General features: G+C 31.3%; 2 protein-coding genes across 4 annotated transcripts; both read right to left on the reverse strand.

Moving 5' to 3' along the window:
• Nucleotides 1–647: 647 nt before the first annotated feature.
• Nucleotides 648–3,886, reverse strand: LOC137811349 (F-box family protein). Of its 3 annotated transcripts, none has more exons than XR_016518614.1 (4): nt 3,211–3,861; nt 2,605–2,745; nt 2,250–2,432; nt 648–1,217 (listed from the first exon to the last, which is right to left on the reverse strand). XR_016518614.1 is itself a non-coding variant. In XM_068613044.2 (4 exons), the coding sequence occupies exons 1-4, from the start codon at nt 3,836–3,838 to the stop codon at nt 1,053–1,055; spliced, it is 1,113 nt and encodes a 370-aa protein (XP_068469145.1). In that variant the 5' UTR covers nt 3,839–3,886; the 3' UTR covers nt 648–1,052. The 3 variants fall into 3 exon arrangements, 2 of the variants coding, with proteins under 2 accessions (XP_068469145.1, XP_068469143.1); XM_068613044.2 differs by having other exon boundaries at nt 2,609–2,745; nt 3,211–3,886; XM_068613042.2 differs by having other exon boundaries at nt 648–1,232; nt 2,609–2,745; nt 3,211–3,856.
• An 8,443-nt stretch (nt 3,887–12,329) lies between these two features.
• LOC137809352 (cyclin-dependent protein kinase inhibitor SMR6) lies at nt 12,330–13,236 on the reverse strand. The gene has a single exon (XM_068610477.2). It carries the CDS (start codon nt 12,886–12,888, stop codon nt 12,556–12,558), a length of 333 nt encoding a protein of 110 aa, XP_068466578.1. The 5' UTR covers nt 12,889–13,236; the 3' UTR covers nt 12,330–12,555.
• Nucleotides 13,237–17,741: the final 4,505 nt, after the last annotated feature.

Raw genomic sequence — 17,741 nt, forward strand, 5'->3', positions numbered from 1 at the left:
TGCTAAACATTATTCTAAAATTAGATTGCAGAATATGCATTACTTTAGAGATGGCGACTGAACAAGACACTGTTTGCTCCTCTCCGCAAAATAGTATTCTTCCTTCACGTTTGTGTTTTCCTACTTTGTGTGTAATAAATATATCCTAATTAAGCGAACCCATCTGCATAGGAAAGTTAACCGCGTTCCAGATATGTTGGCAAATGTTATTTGATTACATGCTCTCCATCTAAGAATATGAATACTGCATTCAATATATTCCATCTTGAAGAAGCAAATGTCATCTAGAGGGCAAAATGAACAGTGCATTTTTCTTCACTTAACTCATGTGCTGCAGAAGCACCTGTCTACACGAAACTCATGATTAAACAACAGACCCTTATACCTTAAAAAAAAATTAGCATTTGAGGCAAATTTGATCCACCAAACTCAGGATGAAAGATTACACGCCAGGGACAAACCGGTGACCTATTATTTTATGTATAATTGGGCAAATATGCATGCTAATTGTCATGCCGGAAAATAAAAATAAAATAAAATTGAAGGTTTGGTAATTGGTTTATATATATATATATATATATATATATATATATATATATATATATATATATATATAAACCACAGTAGTGGTTAAACTGAATCACGTGTAAAGTCAGACAGACAGCTTGGTACTACGTTATATTCCATCCATCCAACATATAATATGGAGTAATACGAAGTTGCACTTTTCCCGATGGCCATTTATGAGAAAAAAATGCCCGCCACACTCTAACTGCACAGTTTTAAGGGGAACTGAAGAGGAACTTTCAGATAGTTAATAGGGCGTTTTAAAAAGGAGTAAACTAGTTTTACAAATGCCCACCAACTAGTTTTGTTTATACAATAGGAAAAAGACCACTATAGTCAGGATTGGTAGGCAAAGTCAGTTTCTTAGCAGCTCCTCCCTGCTTTCCTTGTTTCATGCTTTGGCATTCTTTGTTGACTACACTCTCACGATGCTACCGATCAAGGCCATCTAACTTCTTTTTCTTAAACCATCATAAGGATTTGGCTCAAACTGATGGCAAGGCACGCCAACTGTCAGCTAGATGCATTGCATGATCTCGTGAAGCTGATGAAAGCCGATGAAGAACTGCATTCTTGACATGAGCAGCACCTTTTTCACCAGCTCGAGTAGCAAGTTCCAAGTATACCACAGCCTTCATCATGTCTCCCTCCTGAACAAATACCAACTGTTTAGTTGTGAATTATCAGGACCATAATCCTACCAATATTTTCAGTCATTGTTGACTGCTATTCGAACAGTATAAACATATTCCAGACAAAAACATTAGAAGGAAACCAAAAATATAAATAACGAAGCAACTGATAAAACATGTGGAACTCCAACAGAAATATCAAATGTCAGAATGCCGAATAGAAACAAAACCTCTAAACAAATAATAATCACTATGCAGGTGAAAAATCACATTTTGTATTAGTCTACGTGTATGACTATATATCTATTGTAATGAACTAAAAAACTAGCAAACAGAGGTCTACAACATAGAGAAGGTAACCATGCTATGACAATAACCAAAGTCACAGATAAAACATCTAGCAAATGGCTTCAGCCATGATCTCCGATGTTGTCAAAGAGAATAATTCTTTCTTCGGAGAATTTAAAATGTTTTGTAGTGACATAATTTGGATAGAGAATTCACAAAGAAATTGAAATTTTAAAAACTTATAGAAGTATTTTGATTACTAGAAGTTGATTTCAAATTCTACCAAATATAGTAAAAACTTTTAAATTTCCCATGTTCTCTTTCCTCTGCTCTTTCTGTGTTTGTTTCTTTCCTCTGCTCTTCTCTATCCTTTTATATCTCTTTCCTCTCCTCTCGGTTCTCTCCCTCTGTTCTCCTATATCCCCCTTCTCTCTCTTTTGCCCCCACTTTCAGCTGTATTTCTCGTATCTTTGTCATGAATAATGATGTAAAATGCGTCAATGCTTTTATTTTTGAATTATTAGATATTATGTAATTTTAAAATATTAAATATTTAATAATAGCCATTTTCATAAAGTTCAATATTAAAATTTCAATTTTAATTTCCTTGCAGTAGAAATTAAATTATCCTATCCATTCTAAGAAATTGAAATTTAAAAAACTTGAATTAATCTTCTTTCAATCGAAGGGTGAATGAGTGTTTCATTTATTCTCTCAAACGTTTAAAGCACAAAAGAGTAGAATAAAGGGATAAAAACTCACAGAAAAGAGAGCAAGTCCATGCTCAAACTGAGCTTTACTATGACCACGATCTGCAGCCCGCTTCATCCATTTTCTTGCTAGTTGATGATTACGTGACAGTCCTTCCCCAATGGAGAAACACAAGGAGATATTGTACATAGCACGGACATATCCACCCTCTGCAGCTTTCATATACCATTTAGCCTGTTAAAGCAAAGATCATAACACGTCACATAACGATAACAAAGAACAAGAAACACCCAATATTATAAACCAATTCCCAAACAGATTTCCAAGCCTTTCACCCCTCCCAGAAAGAAAATGTCCATTCATGAATCATAGTTAAAAGTAAGAGGGCAGAATAAGAATAGAGCACCAACAGCTTCTTTCATGTTGCTACAGACCCTCCCACCACCTCTATGCAGCCAAAGCGCAAGCTGGTACTGAGCACGAACATTCCCACACAGGGAAGATTTATATAACCATTTGAAAGCTTGTTCATTGTTCGGAGGTTCAGCTACACAGTATAGATAAACCTTTTTCAGAACACGAATAATCAGCATAATGTATATATATTGATTAATAATTCACAAAAAAATACCTACACATACAAATATAGACCTTTATATTACTTTTTCAAATTCATATTTAAAAATATTTCTGGCCACGAATCTCGCTGAAGAAAGAAAAAAATAGCTTTTATTCTAAGAGAACAGAAACAGAATAACAAGGATATTGGACACAACATAAAAATAAACACACACAAAATCCAAAATGTGCATGTGATGAGGAAGATTCTTCCCTGGCATTCTCTCCTACAAGAAGCAAATGAAAGATAAAACACAAGTTTCTAGCTCAGCACAGCTCGTAAGATAACTATTAATATTATCTTCATTTATATACAATACTTTTTCCATACGTTATTAAACGTGGAATTTCCAAAACCATCAGTCGAAAATTAGGGTAATGATGAAATGAAAACCTTGGAGATAGGAAATTCCCAAATTGCACTGCGCAGAAGGGTTCCCGAGTTCCGCAGCCCTGAGATACAATTCCATGGCCTTGGGTTTCTCCCCTCTCTCCCAATAAATGAGGCCGGCGTCGACCATAGCGAGAGCAGAGCCGCGCGCGGCAGCTTTCAGGAACGACTCAAGCGCCTTGTCGGCGTTGGGGCGGACACCGCGGCGACCGTGCTTGAAGCGCTTCCCCCAGCGTAGCAGCACCATGGCCTCCCGCAGCGGCCGCAGCGCCTCACACCACGCCCGGCACACGAGTGACGCCGCGCGGAGGTTGGGGTGGTCGAAGGAGGCGGAGATCTTCACCAGCACATCATATGGTAGCGCCGTGAAGTCGGCACCAGGAGAGGACGGCGGAGGGCGCGCGCAGAGGCGCGTGGAGCGGGCGGAATGCTCGGCGGAGAATCGTGGAGCGGTTGCGTTGGAGAAATTGAGGGAGGAGAAAGGAGAAGAAGAAATGCGAGGCCATGTTCGGTGCTTCATCTGCTGCGGTGAATCACTGAGTCTGTGTGCGTGTGCGTGTTCGTGTGTGTGAGAGAGAATCAGTGGATGGAGGGTGTCGGTAATTCCTTCTTCACGCGTTTCATTTTGCATAATATCTTCTTCTTTCAGTAAAGTCTATTAGTCCCTTTCAAACAACACTTAATTAACATACCCATTACTAATTATAAAAACTAACTTAAATGTCTTTATATCATTTTTTTATAAAAGTGACGAAAATATATTACTAATGTTTTATACTTTTTAAAGCTAATATATAATATTTTAAAAAACTTACTTTGATTTTTCATATACATAACTCATAAAACTCAAAACAATAAATATATTAACGATAAAATAAGTTGATAACAAAAATTTAAGTTAAGGATGACACTTCAACTTAAGTATTTCATGCAAGACCATTCCTTTTTATATAGGGGTGACAAAGTGGGACGGACGGTGCGGGATGAATTGCTTATTTCAACCTACTGGCCGGTTAGGTTCATCCTGCATAATTCACCGTCGGTGTAGGTCAAGTACGGGGCGGGGCGGGTTGACCCGCATAACTCGCATAACTTTAAAATGTATAAATTTATTTTGCACCTTCATATTTTCTTCATGTATCCTTGTATTTCACATCCTGAAAATTTTAATAACATCTTACTTCGCATGTCTTGTGAAAATAATATTATGAGACAATTTACCTAATGCATCTAAATAAATAAAAAAAAATCAAAATTTTTATTTAAAAAATATTTTTTTAAACAATATTTTTTATGTGGGTTGGCCTGCGTTTGTGAGGCGGACTAGAAAAACCAGACCGTAGATTCTATGTGGGCTAAGTGCAAGGTGGGCCAACCCGCATTGTCACCACTATTTTTGTGACAAACTTTTTAAGATTTTAATTAAGTTATTTAATATTATAAGATTGAATAATTTTTTTAGAAATTGAATAATTGTTCTAATAAACTAAAAGTTGCATTCACCTACATAGATTATATACACAAAATTTATATTTATTCTTATACAAAGTTTATTTACTATCATTTACCTAAAATATGGACATTTATAATATATGATGTACCAGTGAGAACTACTAAATAGTAGTAAATAGTTATGATAGTTAATCTTATAGTTAGGCAATAAACACTCACATTACTTACAATTCGACATTAACTACCAAGTACCCAAAATAATAAGGAACATGAAAGGATGAACGTGACCTAAACGATTAGGACAAAGTAGTCATTTCATTAGGCCTTTAACTAACTCCACAAGTCTATAAATATATATCTTCATTATCTCAGGAAGTAGATCTATCTCATTTTTCATTTATTCACATACAAAATCACTTGTATTCTTACTGACTTAAACGTCAGAGAATCTTTTGTAGGTATCTCATCACTCAATAGAACAACTCGAAAAGCTTATGGTACTCGTAAACACCTCGAAAGAAGAACATTTCATCCTCAACAAGAACAAATTATATATATATTCTCTAATGTTGTGTTTGCTTCCACATAAGTATTGTGCTAGAAGACAAAAAACGGAAATGATTTCAGTTTGGTTCAAGGGATGTGTGTGGAAAAAAGGCGAGGAAATGTGCAAATACATTGATTTCACTGACTCTCTCACATGGAGAGAAAGTAGACGAAAGTCACGTTAAGCAGTTGTGCATTTTCGCTTTTGCCTCAACTTTCACCAGTGCATGGCATCGTGGTGTCACTATTTTTGTCCAAAGATTACATGCACAAATATTCCTAAACATGTACAATGGAATAATTCTTTGCTTGACCAAGTGGAGTGCTTCATTGACCACGGTAAATGCGGTAGATGGCTTTTACATAAACAACTAGGGGTGCATTGGGCTCATGTTCATGTTGTGCTTCTTCCAAATATTCTCTGTTGTGTGAGCTTCCAATCTTCTTTCCAATGTGAGCTTGTGAGCAAGTAGTTGGTGGTGCAGTGGTGGTGTGCAACTCGTTCTCGGGTGCTTGTTGGTAGGGATGACAATGTGGGCTAGCCCACCCCGCACAAACTCATCCTACATTTAGCCCACAAAATGCGGGCTAGGTTGGACCGCCCTGCGTAGAAAATGCGGGTTAATTTTATTGGATTGCCCCACATGCAGACTGGTATGTGGGCCTACAGGTCAGTCCGCACAAGAAATATTTTTTAATTTAATACAAAATAAATTTATTTTTTGTTTATTAAGTTAATTTTTTTTCTTATTTAGATGAATTAGGTAAATGGTATCACAATATTATTCTCACGACACATGCGTAATAAGATATTCTGATTTTCAATAAAATTTGAATTTCAACCATACTAATAAATTGACTAATAAAATATTTAATTAAATATATACATTTTTTAAGGTAATACATATAAACACGTGATTATTATTCTAATTTAAAAAGTAATATAAAATAATATATATAATGCTATATTTAAATTTTATTATAAAAAAAACTAAAGTTTGCCTACTACATTTAACATTTTAATGAGTATTGAAACCTAAATAATTTATTCATTTCAGAAAGACAAAAAAATACTATTAAATATTAAAAAAATTATTGAATTTTGTGAAGGTGTTATGAATTAGAAATCTAGGGTAGTTTCTTATGCACCTCCATGCCTTTCTTCTTGCACCTCATTCTTCAAAAAATACTCAAATTATCCTTTGACATTTTTCATTAAATGTTTTTTCTTTAATTACAGAATGTGAAATTCAAATACTTTCCGAGTTATAGAATCTAGAAGTTAAAATTTGTGTTTTGGATTGTACAATATTCCAAATTATAAACTTCAAAATGGATAATTTTAGCATTATTTTTAGAATATAAGGTAGCAAAAAGAAATTATGAGGCTACAGAAAGAAATTTCTAAAATTTTAAAATATGCGGACCAGTCCGCCATGACACACACATTCCCCATGCGAGTTACGGGTTATGCGGGGCAGGCCTAAGTAGGCTAGCGGATTGAAAGAAGCAGTCTGTCTCACGTTTTTCTCGACGAGTTACGGGCTGGTCCCCACGACCCGCCTCACTTTGTTATCCCTACTTGTTGGTAAGCTTGGATGATGCATGAAGTTGTTGTGAACAACCAACCCCATTTCTAGAGGTCCATAATCAATTATAAAGACATACAAAGCCATGTTAATCCATTTCACGCGTTCAAGTAGAGGATAATCAATTATGCATGTTTTTTACTTGAACCGTCTTCTTCTAGTAAGTGTTTAATTTTGATGGATGTGTGTTTCTTTTGTGTGGAAATTAGTTTGTGGACTCCGTTTGTTGATGAATAAATTGGAAACTTTGGTTAACTGGAAATAATTTGGCTGATTTAAGTGTTAAGCATGTAAAAAAAATATGATATAGAAAATAAATTTGTTTATTTTAATAGTATGCATGTCAAAAATGATGTTTAATGATTTGGATTTTTTTTTTTTTGTGTAACTTAGTTATATATGTTTAATAATGTGATTGTGTATTTAATTTATTTATGTTATAAAATTGATTTTAATAACCCTAAACCTAATGCTTACGTTAACCCTAATACTAATTCTAAAACATAACCCAAATAATAACAATAGCCATAATCATTCGTTTAAACATTTGCCCTAACTATAAGCTAAATAGTGCTCGTACCCATGACCTCAATCCTAACCATCGGCCTCAATCTCATCCTAACCATTACCCTAAACCCAACCCCAGCACTAAACACACTCCTAACCCTACCCATAGTAACAAACTGATACATTATCCCGTAATCGTTAATCCTAATCCATAACCATAAACCATATCTTACCAATAAATCTTGTCACTAACTTTAACCCACAACCATTAACCTAAACTTATGGTTGTTTGGATGTACTAATTAATCTTATATGATTGACTGTGTTAAAGGTTATATGACCATGGATAATGATAATCATTAGTCTATGTATTTCGACGATGTTGAGATGTTTAGCACGAACGACATCAATCCTGATGTTGTTGGTGTGGACTTCAAATTAATTACACACATACAATAACAAATCAAATTACAAACTCAAGTAGCAGTAATGACAATTCTTTGCTTAGTTGCATATGAATTGAATATGTTATGTTTATTATCGGAAACAAATAACGTCATACTGGAGTTTGTACCACAAAAAAAATACGTCATCGGCAAGAATTGATGTCGTACTTGGTTATACTAAAAGATGTTATGACATTATTCACATGGGTACGAAAGCATTTATTCAATTATGTCAATGGATAAGAGGAACGATGATGCGTTCTGGTAAATAGTTGAGGAAGAAATTACTAAATTTTTGCATATCATTGACCAAGAACCAAAGTGTTTCGTTCTTTTTTCATTGGTTCGAAAAAACAATATCTCGTTACTTTCATAATGTTTTTAGTGATATTTTGATGTTGGAGAATAGTGCACTAACATGAGAAATTGTATGAGAGATTCGATCACAAGAAGGTGACTATGCACAATGATTCAAAAGACCGCCTCATATAAAAAAAATACAATCATAAAAGTACTTGTTATATTTTTTTAACAAATTTTTCCAATTCATCTTTTTTTAAATCACTCCATATTCTAAATAAATCAAACTTAAGCCTTCTCTAGTTTGGTTTAATATTGTTTGACTTACATCTTTTTAATAAACATAATTTTAAAAAAATAATTAGCTCACATAAATAATTTCTCATTATTTTTCTTTTCATCTTTACGAAAAATAGCGATATACCCAAATTACCCTCCAATTTTTCTTTTCATTCAATATATATTCATCCATGTTGAAATTTAGAACAACTTTTTTTTAGCACAAACAATAATCAAGAAGAAATTTACTTATTCAACTTATTTTTATCAGCCACCTTAAAAAAGTGAATATTCTTTATCAAATAATGGAAGATAGTCGTATTACGTAATTTTTATTAAAAAGATTTAAATTCTTATAGTTTGTTTAACATAAAGTCCAACTTGTTATAAAAAAAGGATTTTCTTCATGCACTCTCATAATTTTTAGGAAATAGTTCAATGTGTCTCTATCATGACACTTTATATTTGAAATTATATTATGAAATATGTAATTCAGAATAATTTCAAATTATTTAATTCAAAAATATTTAAAATAACTATATTTCACTATCCAAAATAATATTTAAAATCATGTCATCAGAAATTATAGTTCGGATCATATAAATTGAATACTTAATTACATAATCTAAAATATATTTTGAATTACCCAATTTTGTATATTACAAGAATGTGAGAAAAAAAGTATAGAAGTGGAAGAATAAATAACCTATTGCTGGTGAGCCGATCCAAATTACTTTTGTAAGCCCATAAAAAAATTAAGTTCTGTATTTTTGTAAGCCCGTAATATAGTGGAGTTCTTTGTTTTTGTAAGCCCATAAGAGTGAAGTTCTATTTTTGTCAATAACACGGGTTATGTCAATAACCTACCAATCCCACAGAAATATGTCGCTAGGCTCAAGTCTATTTTGGATTACAAGTAAAAATTTGCTAAATTCTTCTTACACCCTAATTTTTTAACCTGCACCCTATAAACTTTTAAAATTTCAAAACTATCCTTCATTTCAAAATTAAAAAATAAATCCAAAATAAATTATTATGTTCCGAAAATGAAATTTCATAATAAAATTCGAGAATCAATATCTCATTTTGAAAAAATAATTTAAAATTATAAAAAATTGTGTTTTGGAATTTCTTTTTCCTGAAAATAAATTATGAAGACGTACTCAGAAAATGATTTCACAAGCTAAAAAAGTATTTCAAAAATCCAAATAAAAATATATTATGGAAAAGCAATTCCATAATGTATTTTTAAGGAAAGAAGGGTAAAATGTGTGTTGCTGTAAACCTATAAATCCCAATAATTGAAAAAAAAACTTACAATATTTAGTACCATTATTTTAATCCCGTCCAGAGATTAATTAGAGACTAAAACAAATATTTTATAGAGATATAAAAAATAAATCTATTATATTTCATGTAAGAAAAACATGTTTGTGACAAATTTACCATAGAAACTAAAAAACATTACAGAGATTTTTTTTTCTTACTTTTAAAAAAAAATAAAAACAAATTATTATATTTTATGTATCTCAAACATGTTTAATAAGCCTGCAAAAAAGTTTACAAAAGTAACAGTAACAGGACACTTACTTGTTTTATAATAAATTCACAAAAATAACAGTAACAGGACAATTACTTGTTTAAAAACAAAACTTTAAAAGGTGGCATAGTCGTTAAGTTGTCGGTCCTGAACCCAAAGACTTTGGTGGTATGGAACATTAAATGACACATGGGCACCACAATTCATCAACAAGAATCCTAGACAGTATCCAAATTTCGATACAAACTACATATCAACTACGTCACAATGCTGTCATTTTATATGTGCATTTTCCAGTTACATAATTTTATCAATGAGTATAAAGAACAATATAAGTGATCACATTCACTGTCCTCACATTTACCTATAAATCACAGAGAAGACATAGAATTTATGTATTATATACACTTCTTAAATGTTAGAAGTTTGTATTATCGTCAATGTGGAACATACCACCTCATGTCAAGATATGAATATATTATATGTGATATTACATGTTATGATAGTCTGATAGTAGATAGTAGATAATACAGTAGTTGCAATAAATTTCTTTTGAAAATGAATTCAAATTTAATTTATTTAATATATTAAAATGCATTATGGTAAGTTGGTAACCACCAACCACTCCAAAATTGAATCTTTCGTAACATATGCGGGAATATGCCAAACAACATTGCTTCTGTGCATGTGATGAGAGTGAATTAAGGATTAGTTTATATAGTAAAGTAAGAAAGTATAGTGTATAGTGAGGCACTGAATTGTGCAGTGTAGTCTGTTTTTGAGTACAAAATGTTGAGTGTTGTTTAGACGTGTTGGAATGGCATTCCCTCAATTACAGGCTCCGATCCCGAGAATCATTTTTTAATGCACGATGCCAGATGAACTCCCTCTGACCACTATTATGACATTTGCTTTGCCTTTTCTTCTATCTTCCCACTATTGGAGTTTTTATGTGTCTGTAAAAAGATTCATTATTTGACAATACTATAACAGGATATTATTAGGATAAGATAACAAAACAATGACTACTACCTTCATTCGGTCAATTATTGACCTTCAAATTTTAGCTTTACAAACTCAACAACGAGAGCCATTCAACTAGCATAGGATTCTAATCTTCATCTCCACGTGATTTGTCGCTTTACACCACATGACTCCATCACCTAATATCACAACAGAATTTACACAGAACCTTCCCACTCTCAGCATTAATCTGAGGTAGGTGGGGGTCACTTGTTCTTATGTCACTTCTCACTATTTTTTGGAATTTTGTTTCTCATGTCTATTTCATTTTGAATTTCTTTTCCTGCTATTTTTACCTACAAAGGCAGTGTGGAAGATATAACAAAGTGTAAACACAACTTTGGTATCATTTTTATTCATATATACACATTTTTACCATACCATCTTTTCCATCAAATTTGTGTTTATACTTTTCTAAGTTTAAGAAAAACAAGCATTCACCTTCCTGCCATTGGAGGCAATCGTACTAAACATATAGCACCATCATTACATATAAAATAAATTTGTCAGTTTTGTGATGACTAATGGACTAAAGAAACATATAATTAAATTGGTAGAGTTTTTTAAGAATTAAACACTCAATTCAGATGCTTAAAACCATTAAATTGGTAGAGTTTATGTAGTAGTTGGTGCAGTAAATGTGGAGGAAAAGGTTATTTAATGGAGATGTGGGACATTAATAAGACCCTGAAAACTCTAAAAGGAGAAGATGACAGAAGACTATGAAGCTAACTGGGGCTATGGCTAGAGAAGAGACCTATTAAGTGGGGCTTTCTTCTCAGTCAATCAACAATAAGAAGCATCTGTCTGTAGCATCTCCCTACCCCATTGAAAACGATTTTACTCCCACTTTTCAATTTGAATCTCCCACATTTAGATGCTTAGCTTATCTTCCCTTTTTCACCTAGATTTTCTCATTCTTGCGCATGGTCATGAACAGGGCACACAAACATAGGCACGCATTCATACAGTAATTAAACTAGTTCATTTATGTAGCTTTTCACTATTCTTTAACTTCCAATAAAACTCTTAGGTGACTTAAAGCTTAAAAATTCATCAATATCTAGCCGACCTTTATACGACTTAAGCAAGACATTTAAAATAAAACTTTTAGATCGGTTATTCATCATCAAAAGTTATTTCATTAGTACTTATATACTCAGATTCAAAAGCAGTAACATGAGATACAAGTCCTATAACCAACTAAACCTACCTTGGTTAGCTTTCTGTACATTACACGAATAAGTAGATAGAGTTCATTACTTTATAGATTTACAGATAAGGGAACATGTCTTTTATGCAATACCAAACGAAGCAGATAAACATGCAGCAGACAACCTCAATTATATTTGACGTCAGCTACTTCATCAGAGGATAATAATACATTTACCTTGCAGAGAACGAAATTAACACAGGCCGGCAAGTAAAACTAGATAAAAATGAAGCATGCAAGCAAATAGGTCATTTTTATTACTTATTCAGATCTTTATACAAATACCCTAGTCTAAACTCCTGAATTTAAGGTCTAGCTTGGTAGATTAATAACACAGACATGAAACGACTTAATAATATCTAGCAAGAATTACACACAACTAAATTAATATTAGTTCTAGCTAGCTCTAACTAGCTAATTAAGGTTGGTGAAGGTTTGTTCCGACCTCTGCGATCAATTAGCCCTTTCAACATGGCGTATAAACACAGTTTCTATGTCCGGTGGAGTGAAGAACTCTCTAGCTCCACCAAGATAGTTGCACTTCAAAGAAGGTTTTCTCTTCCTAGGTGCTGGTGGACACTTCGACGTGGTTGGAATCTTTGCTTCTTCCCCTTTTGGTGTCGTTGAACAGTCTGCCACGTCACCTTCATCTTCTTCATCTTCTTTCTCCACAGTGGTGGTGGTGGTGTATATTGGCTTCAATGGCGCACGCAAAGAGATTCCAGCGATGACCCATTTTCTAGTACTATCTGTCTCTTCCACTTGTGGCTTCTCCGAGAACCCCATATTTAACCACCAAAAGGGTAATATGAATATGTATGTATAGAAGGGAATAAGCGAATAAAGATGGTTCTTTACTATATATTTTTTCCTTTTTCTTGTTCACTACTCTTTTGGGTGTAAACTGATAGAGGAATAATGGAGAGGAATCAGATGAAACCAGTAGGAAAGTGTTGACTAGGAAAAAGCGAGGGAAAAGAGAGTGAGATGAGGAATAAAGCAGGAAACTAAGAAAAGTTTGCACTGAGAAAGATGGAGAAACGGATTAAAAGAAAAAGGATGTTTGGTTAAGGTTGAAAGGAAGTGCTTCTTTGAAGATTGTTGAGGGCGAGGGGACAAAGGAAAAGCCATGTTTAAGAGTTTAAACGCTTTTATATGGCTTTTGGTACGCCTACGTGCAAAATCATTACTGGTATATGCAAAAAATTATGAGAAAATTTATTTTTGTATTCACATTTTTTTTCTTATTTTCACTTTACAACTTCTTTTAATAATAAAATATCATGTTTAATTGATAAAAATAAAAATAAACACAATTATATGTAATGGTAATTTTACTCTCACTACCTCATAAAAATATTTTTATTTATTAACAACAAAAAATGTTAAAAATATTGTATTATCAATATCATATTATTAAATAATCATGCACATCTTTATTTTTCGTTGCATTGTTTGTAATTTATGATGTGATAAAAAATTTGAATTCATTATTAACTTATTAGTATAGTAAAAATTGATAACCGCATAATTAATGTTTGTACGTTTGTAAGAATGGATAAATTGTCTTTTATTCTCTTGCGATTAATTTTACTTACCTTGACCAACTCTATCTTTTTTAATTTTTATAACCACTTAATCCTGCTAAAATTTGGATTGATAGAAAAAACACTGTACAACTATAACTAAAATCCTGGTTAATAAGTCCAAAATCATAACTAATTGTAATAAATGTAAAAGAATTTTTTTTTAATTTAATAAAAAAAATGTAGAATAAAGTGAGAAGATAAAACAAATTAAACTAAGAAGAGTTCTCAACAACTCGAAGCATGTCATATAAGCAGTGTCATTCACACCTCAAATTTTTTACTATTAAGTTTAATACAAACTATCTATTTTGTATTTATAGAATAATAGACATATTTTGTTTTTTTAAGATAGAAAACATAACATGTATAAATTATAATAGGGTTAAAATATCCCTAAAATAATTTGTATTAATTTATATTTTCTATTGTGATAAAAAAAATTAGATAATATAAATAATGGATAGATTTGATTAGACTTTTGTAAGACCAATTCTATTAAGCTTCAAAGTTCAAACAAATGTGAGCGAGCCCTGAAACTTTTACTAGGAAAAAGTAGAAAAATTTAAGGAGAAAAAAAATACTATAATAGTGTCTATTATTTTCCATATTAGCAATCCCAAAGCAACCTATGAAGTCCAAAATCAACTTGCATTTCCTTGTTTGTGAGGTTGCATGTTTGCCCACAACCTCCCATATTCTCATAACATGTTTTGTGAAGTGTTGAAGTACCAAAATTCATGTTACATGTTTGGTGAACTTTTAAGTACCCATTCTCACACTTTGTGCTCAACTATTCACTTTTTTCCAGGAGTATCTTGTTAAGTATATTTTAAAAATGATAAAGAATAATATGTTCTATTCATTTAAAAAAAAAATATTATCTCTTAATCTTTTTATGTTACAAACTTCTTTTTGAAATAAAGGAATTAAAACAATAACTATTCATTGAAATTAATTTAACAAAAACAGAAGGATACCCACTGTTGGTAACAACACCTCCCTGACATTTGCAACAGAGAAGTGAATGGTGAAGAACTTCAACGCGGAACTGTGGAAGTAATTAATGACATTAAATGCAAAGTGCAATATTTTGATTTTTTTTTTTGTTCATAATTACTCATAAAAAACGAGGGATACAATTTTTTTGTTTTTATAAAGGATTTATTGTTTTCAAAAGTTGAGACATCTAAGTTAATTTTTTAACTTAACTTATGAAAAAAATTGACTCATTTTATTTTATATAAATATTTATAAATGAATTTACTATAATAGAACCTAGTATTATAAAGTAACATAAATAAATGAAAATATACTTACTGATTTTATTTTTGGATTAATAAAAATTGATAAATTAAAGAATAAGTAATGTAAAACCCGTTATTTATTGTATAGATTATTTAAACATTAACTAATGCTACAATTGGTCTATAAACATCTGATATTATTGAAAAAGGCTATATTTTTTGTCTAAAATATCCTTGTTTAATATTTGTAGTTTTAGTTGACACTTTTATTATTTTTCAAAATTATAGTTCTAGATAGAGTAGTTAAGAACGTATACTCTTATATTAGATTAGGACTGAGAAATTTTGTGTTATTCATTTCAAATTATTTTTTTTCCGGTAAAAACATGCTAGTTAATTAAAATTAATTTGAAAAAAATAATTAATACATTATTCAATTACTGAAGAGTTTTATGAAAAGGAAAATACTTTTTAAAATGGTTTTATAAATAGGGTAGAAACACTTATTATGCTAAATAAGTGAGAAAATCAGTAAAAGAAACACTATAAGAAAAATAAAATTATTCTTAAACCAAATTTTATAATTATATTAATAAGTTTTCATAAAGCATCTTTTACAATTACGTTGGCTGATTATCTATAAAATTTGATTATTGGACCGTAAGCACAACTTTTTGGTGAGTAAAGTTTAATATTAAGAGGACTCACTTCACTTGATTTAAAGCGATAAACCATTAAATAACAGCTGACCGAGAGAACTGAAAAAGAAAGAAATATGGTGCCCGTCTGATAATATCTGACCATCGGGCAGGACGTAATAGAGAGAGCACTGATTGGGTTTTGGTGACAAATTTTCAGCGTATATTGGGATCATCACAAGTAATAAAATAATAATAATAATAATATATATAATAATAATAATAAATCCTATGTTGTTCCCCTTATGCTTAAAAAGGCTTCATGCTTCAAAGCACTTTTCTTTTCTTTTTCTGTATAATTTCATTCGGAGGGGCCCTTTCTGAACAATTGCCTCTGATTTTGAAAATCAAATCAAATCAAAAGTTTTCTAAAGAAATTCCATATTGAATCAAAACCTTGTATTATTATTGACTGATGTTTCAGCATATTCGTGACAAGTTGTGACCCATATAGTGTTATACATCATGCTCGTCTAGTTTTTAAAATTTCACAATCTTTGGTTCTGAAACACTCAGAATCTTTGTTTTTAATTTATAAACTTCAAATAATATTGAGTTTTCGTTTACTATTTTCTATATACGGTATAATTTTATTATATATCTTTTTCATCCACTTGTAAGAAATAGCTTTATTGTTTTTATCTTTTTTTTTCTTAAAGTATAATTTTCTTATTTGTGATATTTTATAAAACGAGATATTGATAATAATAGGAAATATTTTTTATCTTCAGTATTATTTTCATTCTTTTAATTATATATTTTATTTTAAATGTTTTATAATTTAAAGTATTTATTTTACTATTTTGAGATATTGATATTGATAAATGTTAGCTTTATTTTATTATATTATTTTAAATATTTTATTTCAATGTTGAAAATATAGATTAAGTGAAGAGAGAATTGAATTGTATTATGTTATAAGTAATTTGTGGAAAGAATAACTGAATACAGTCATCTATGAGTGATTGAAAGCCGAAATAATACTCAAAGTGTTAGTTAAGAGTGACTACGAGTTTAAATGATACTTAATGGGTTAGTTAGAAGTAGTTACGAGCTCAAAAAGAATACTCACATTGTACTTTGTAGCATTGATTTGTTTAGTAGAACTCTAAATGTTGATATATATATATATATATTAGTTTGTGTTGTCAAATGCACGAGTATAAAAATACATTGTGTATTTATGTTTTATTTTATCAAAATCAAAAGTTATTGTTTGATAACTTGTTATACAAAACTATAGTCAAAATATTTACCTTCAAATGATATTTATGAAAAGCTTTTAAAAATAAATTAAAACACAATCCAACTTTCCTTGTACTTTTCTGGTTTTTTCACACAAATTAATAGCAACAAAACTTGGACATATTCAAACACACGAGCAAGCATTAAAAGAAGATGCACCCCGTGAAAGAAGCCAACACATATTAGTATGAACTTTAAGATAAACAAACACATCAAACATAAGATAAGAAAGCATTTTACTATATAATTTTTGTTTCACAAGTGTAAGGAACTAGAGAATAGCTTTAGAGTAAAAATTGTATATTTTAAATGAAACCTGAATATTTATTATTAAAGTAAAAAGAGTATATAAATAGAAAAATCAGTTACCAATGTTTCATTTTAAAGTAATCACCATCTCTCTAAACTTTTCATTTTTCCTTCCTTGACCCTCTCTCTAACTTTCTGAACATCTTTGTCGTTAGAATGACAATCGAGTTCATCATTGCATTCCTGACAACAAATACTACGAGACTATTCGATCAGAGTTTTAAACAGTGTAAGCTCATTTTTGCTCATTTTTCCTTTGAGTCAGTTTTGAAAGGTTAAGTTTGTAGCTTCAGAATTAATCCCATTAACTCAGGGTTATAGTAATGTAGTTAGAATTTTTATCAAGACTTTGTGGTGCAGGTTAAGCTACCCTTGAGCTTTTGGTAGGTTTGGATCTCTTAGTGAGCACCTGCTCAAACTCAGGTAAGCTAGTTTTAATTTCAAATAGAACCCTAGGTTAGAAGATGTAGATGTGGGGGTGACGTGGTCACTAGTTCCAAATTTTGTTTGCAAGATTTATTGTTTCTGAGTAATGTAGGGTATTATTTGAAAAT

The sequence above is a fragment of the Phaseolus vulgaris genome, chromosome 2 (genome assembly GCF_051622355.1).
Source record: "Phaseolus vulgaris cultivar YP4 chromosome 2, ASM5162235v1, whole genome shotgun sequence".
NCBI classification, from domain to species: Eukaryota; Viridiplantae; Streptophyta; class Magnoliopsida; order Fabales; family Fabaceae; genus Phaseolus; species Phaseolus vulgaris.

Coding starts and splice junctions, on each gene's coding strand:
- LOC137811349 (XM_068613042.2), bottom strand. CDS start 3,838: ATGCAAAATGAAACGCGTGAAGAAGGAATTACCGACACCCTCCATCCA. Junction 2,746..3,210: donor GGGAATTTCCTATCTCCAAG/GTTTTCATTTCA, acceptor TATACTGTGTAG/CTGAACCTCCGAACAATGAA. Junction 2,433..2,608: donor GTAGCAACATGAAAGAAGCT/GTTGGTGCTCTA, acceptor TTGCTTTAACAG/GCTAAATGGTATATGAAAGC.
- LOC137809352 (XM_068610477.2), bottom strand. CDS start 12,888: ATGGGGTTCTCGGAGAAGCCACAAGTGGAAGAGACAGATAGTACTAGA.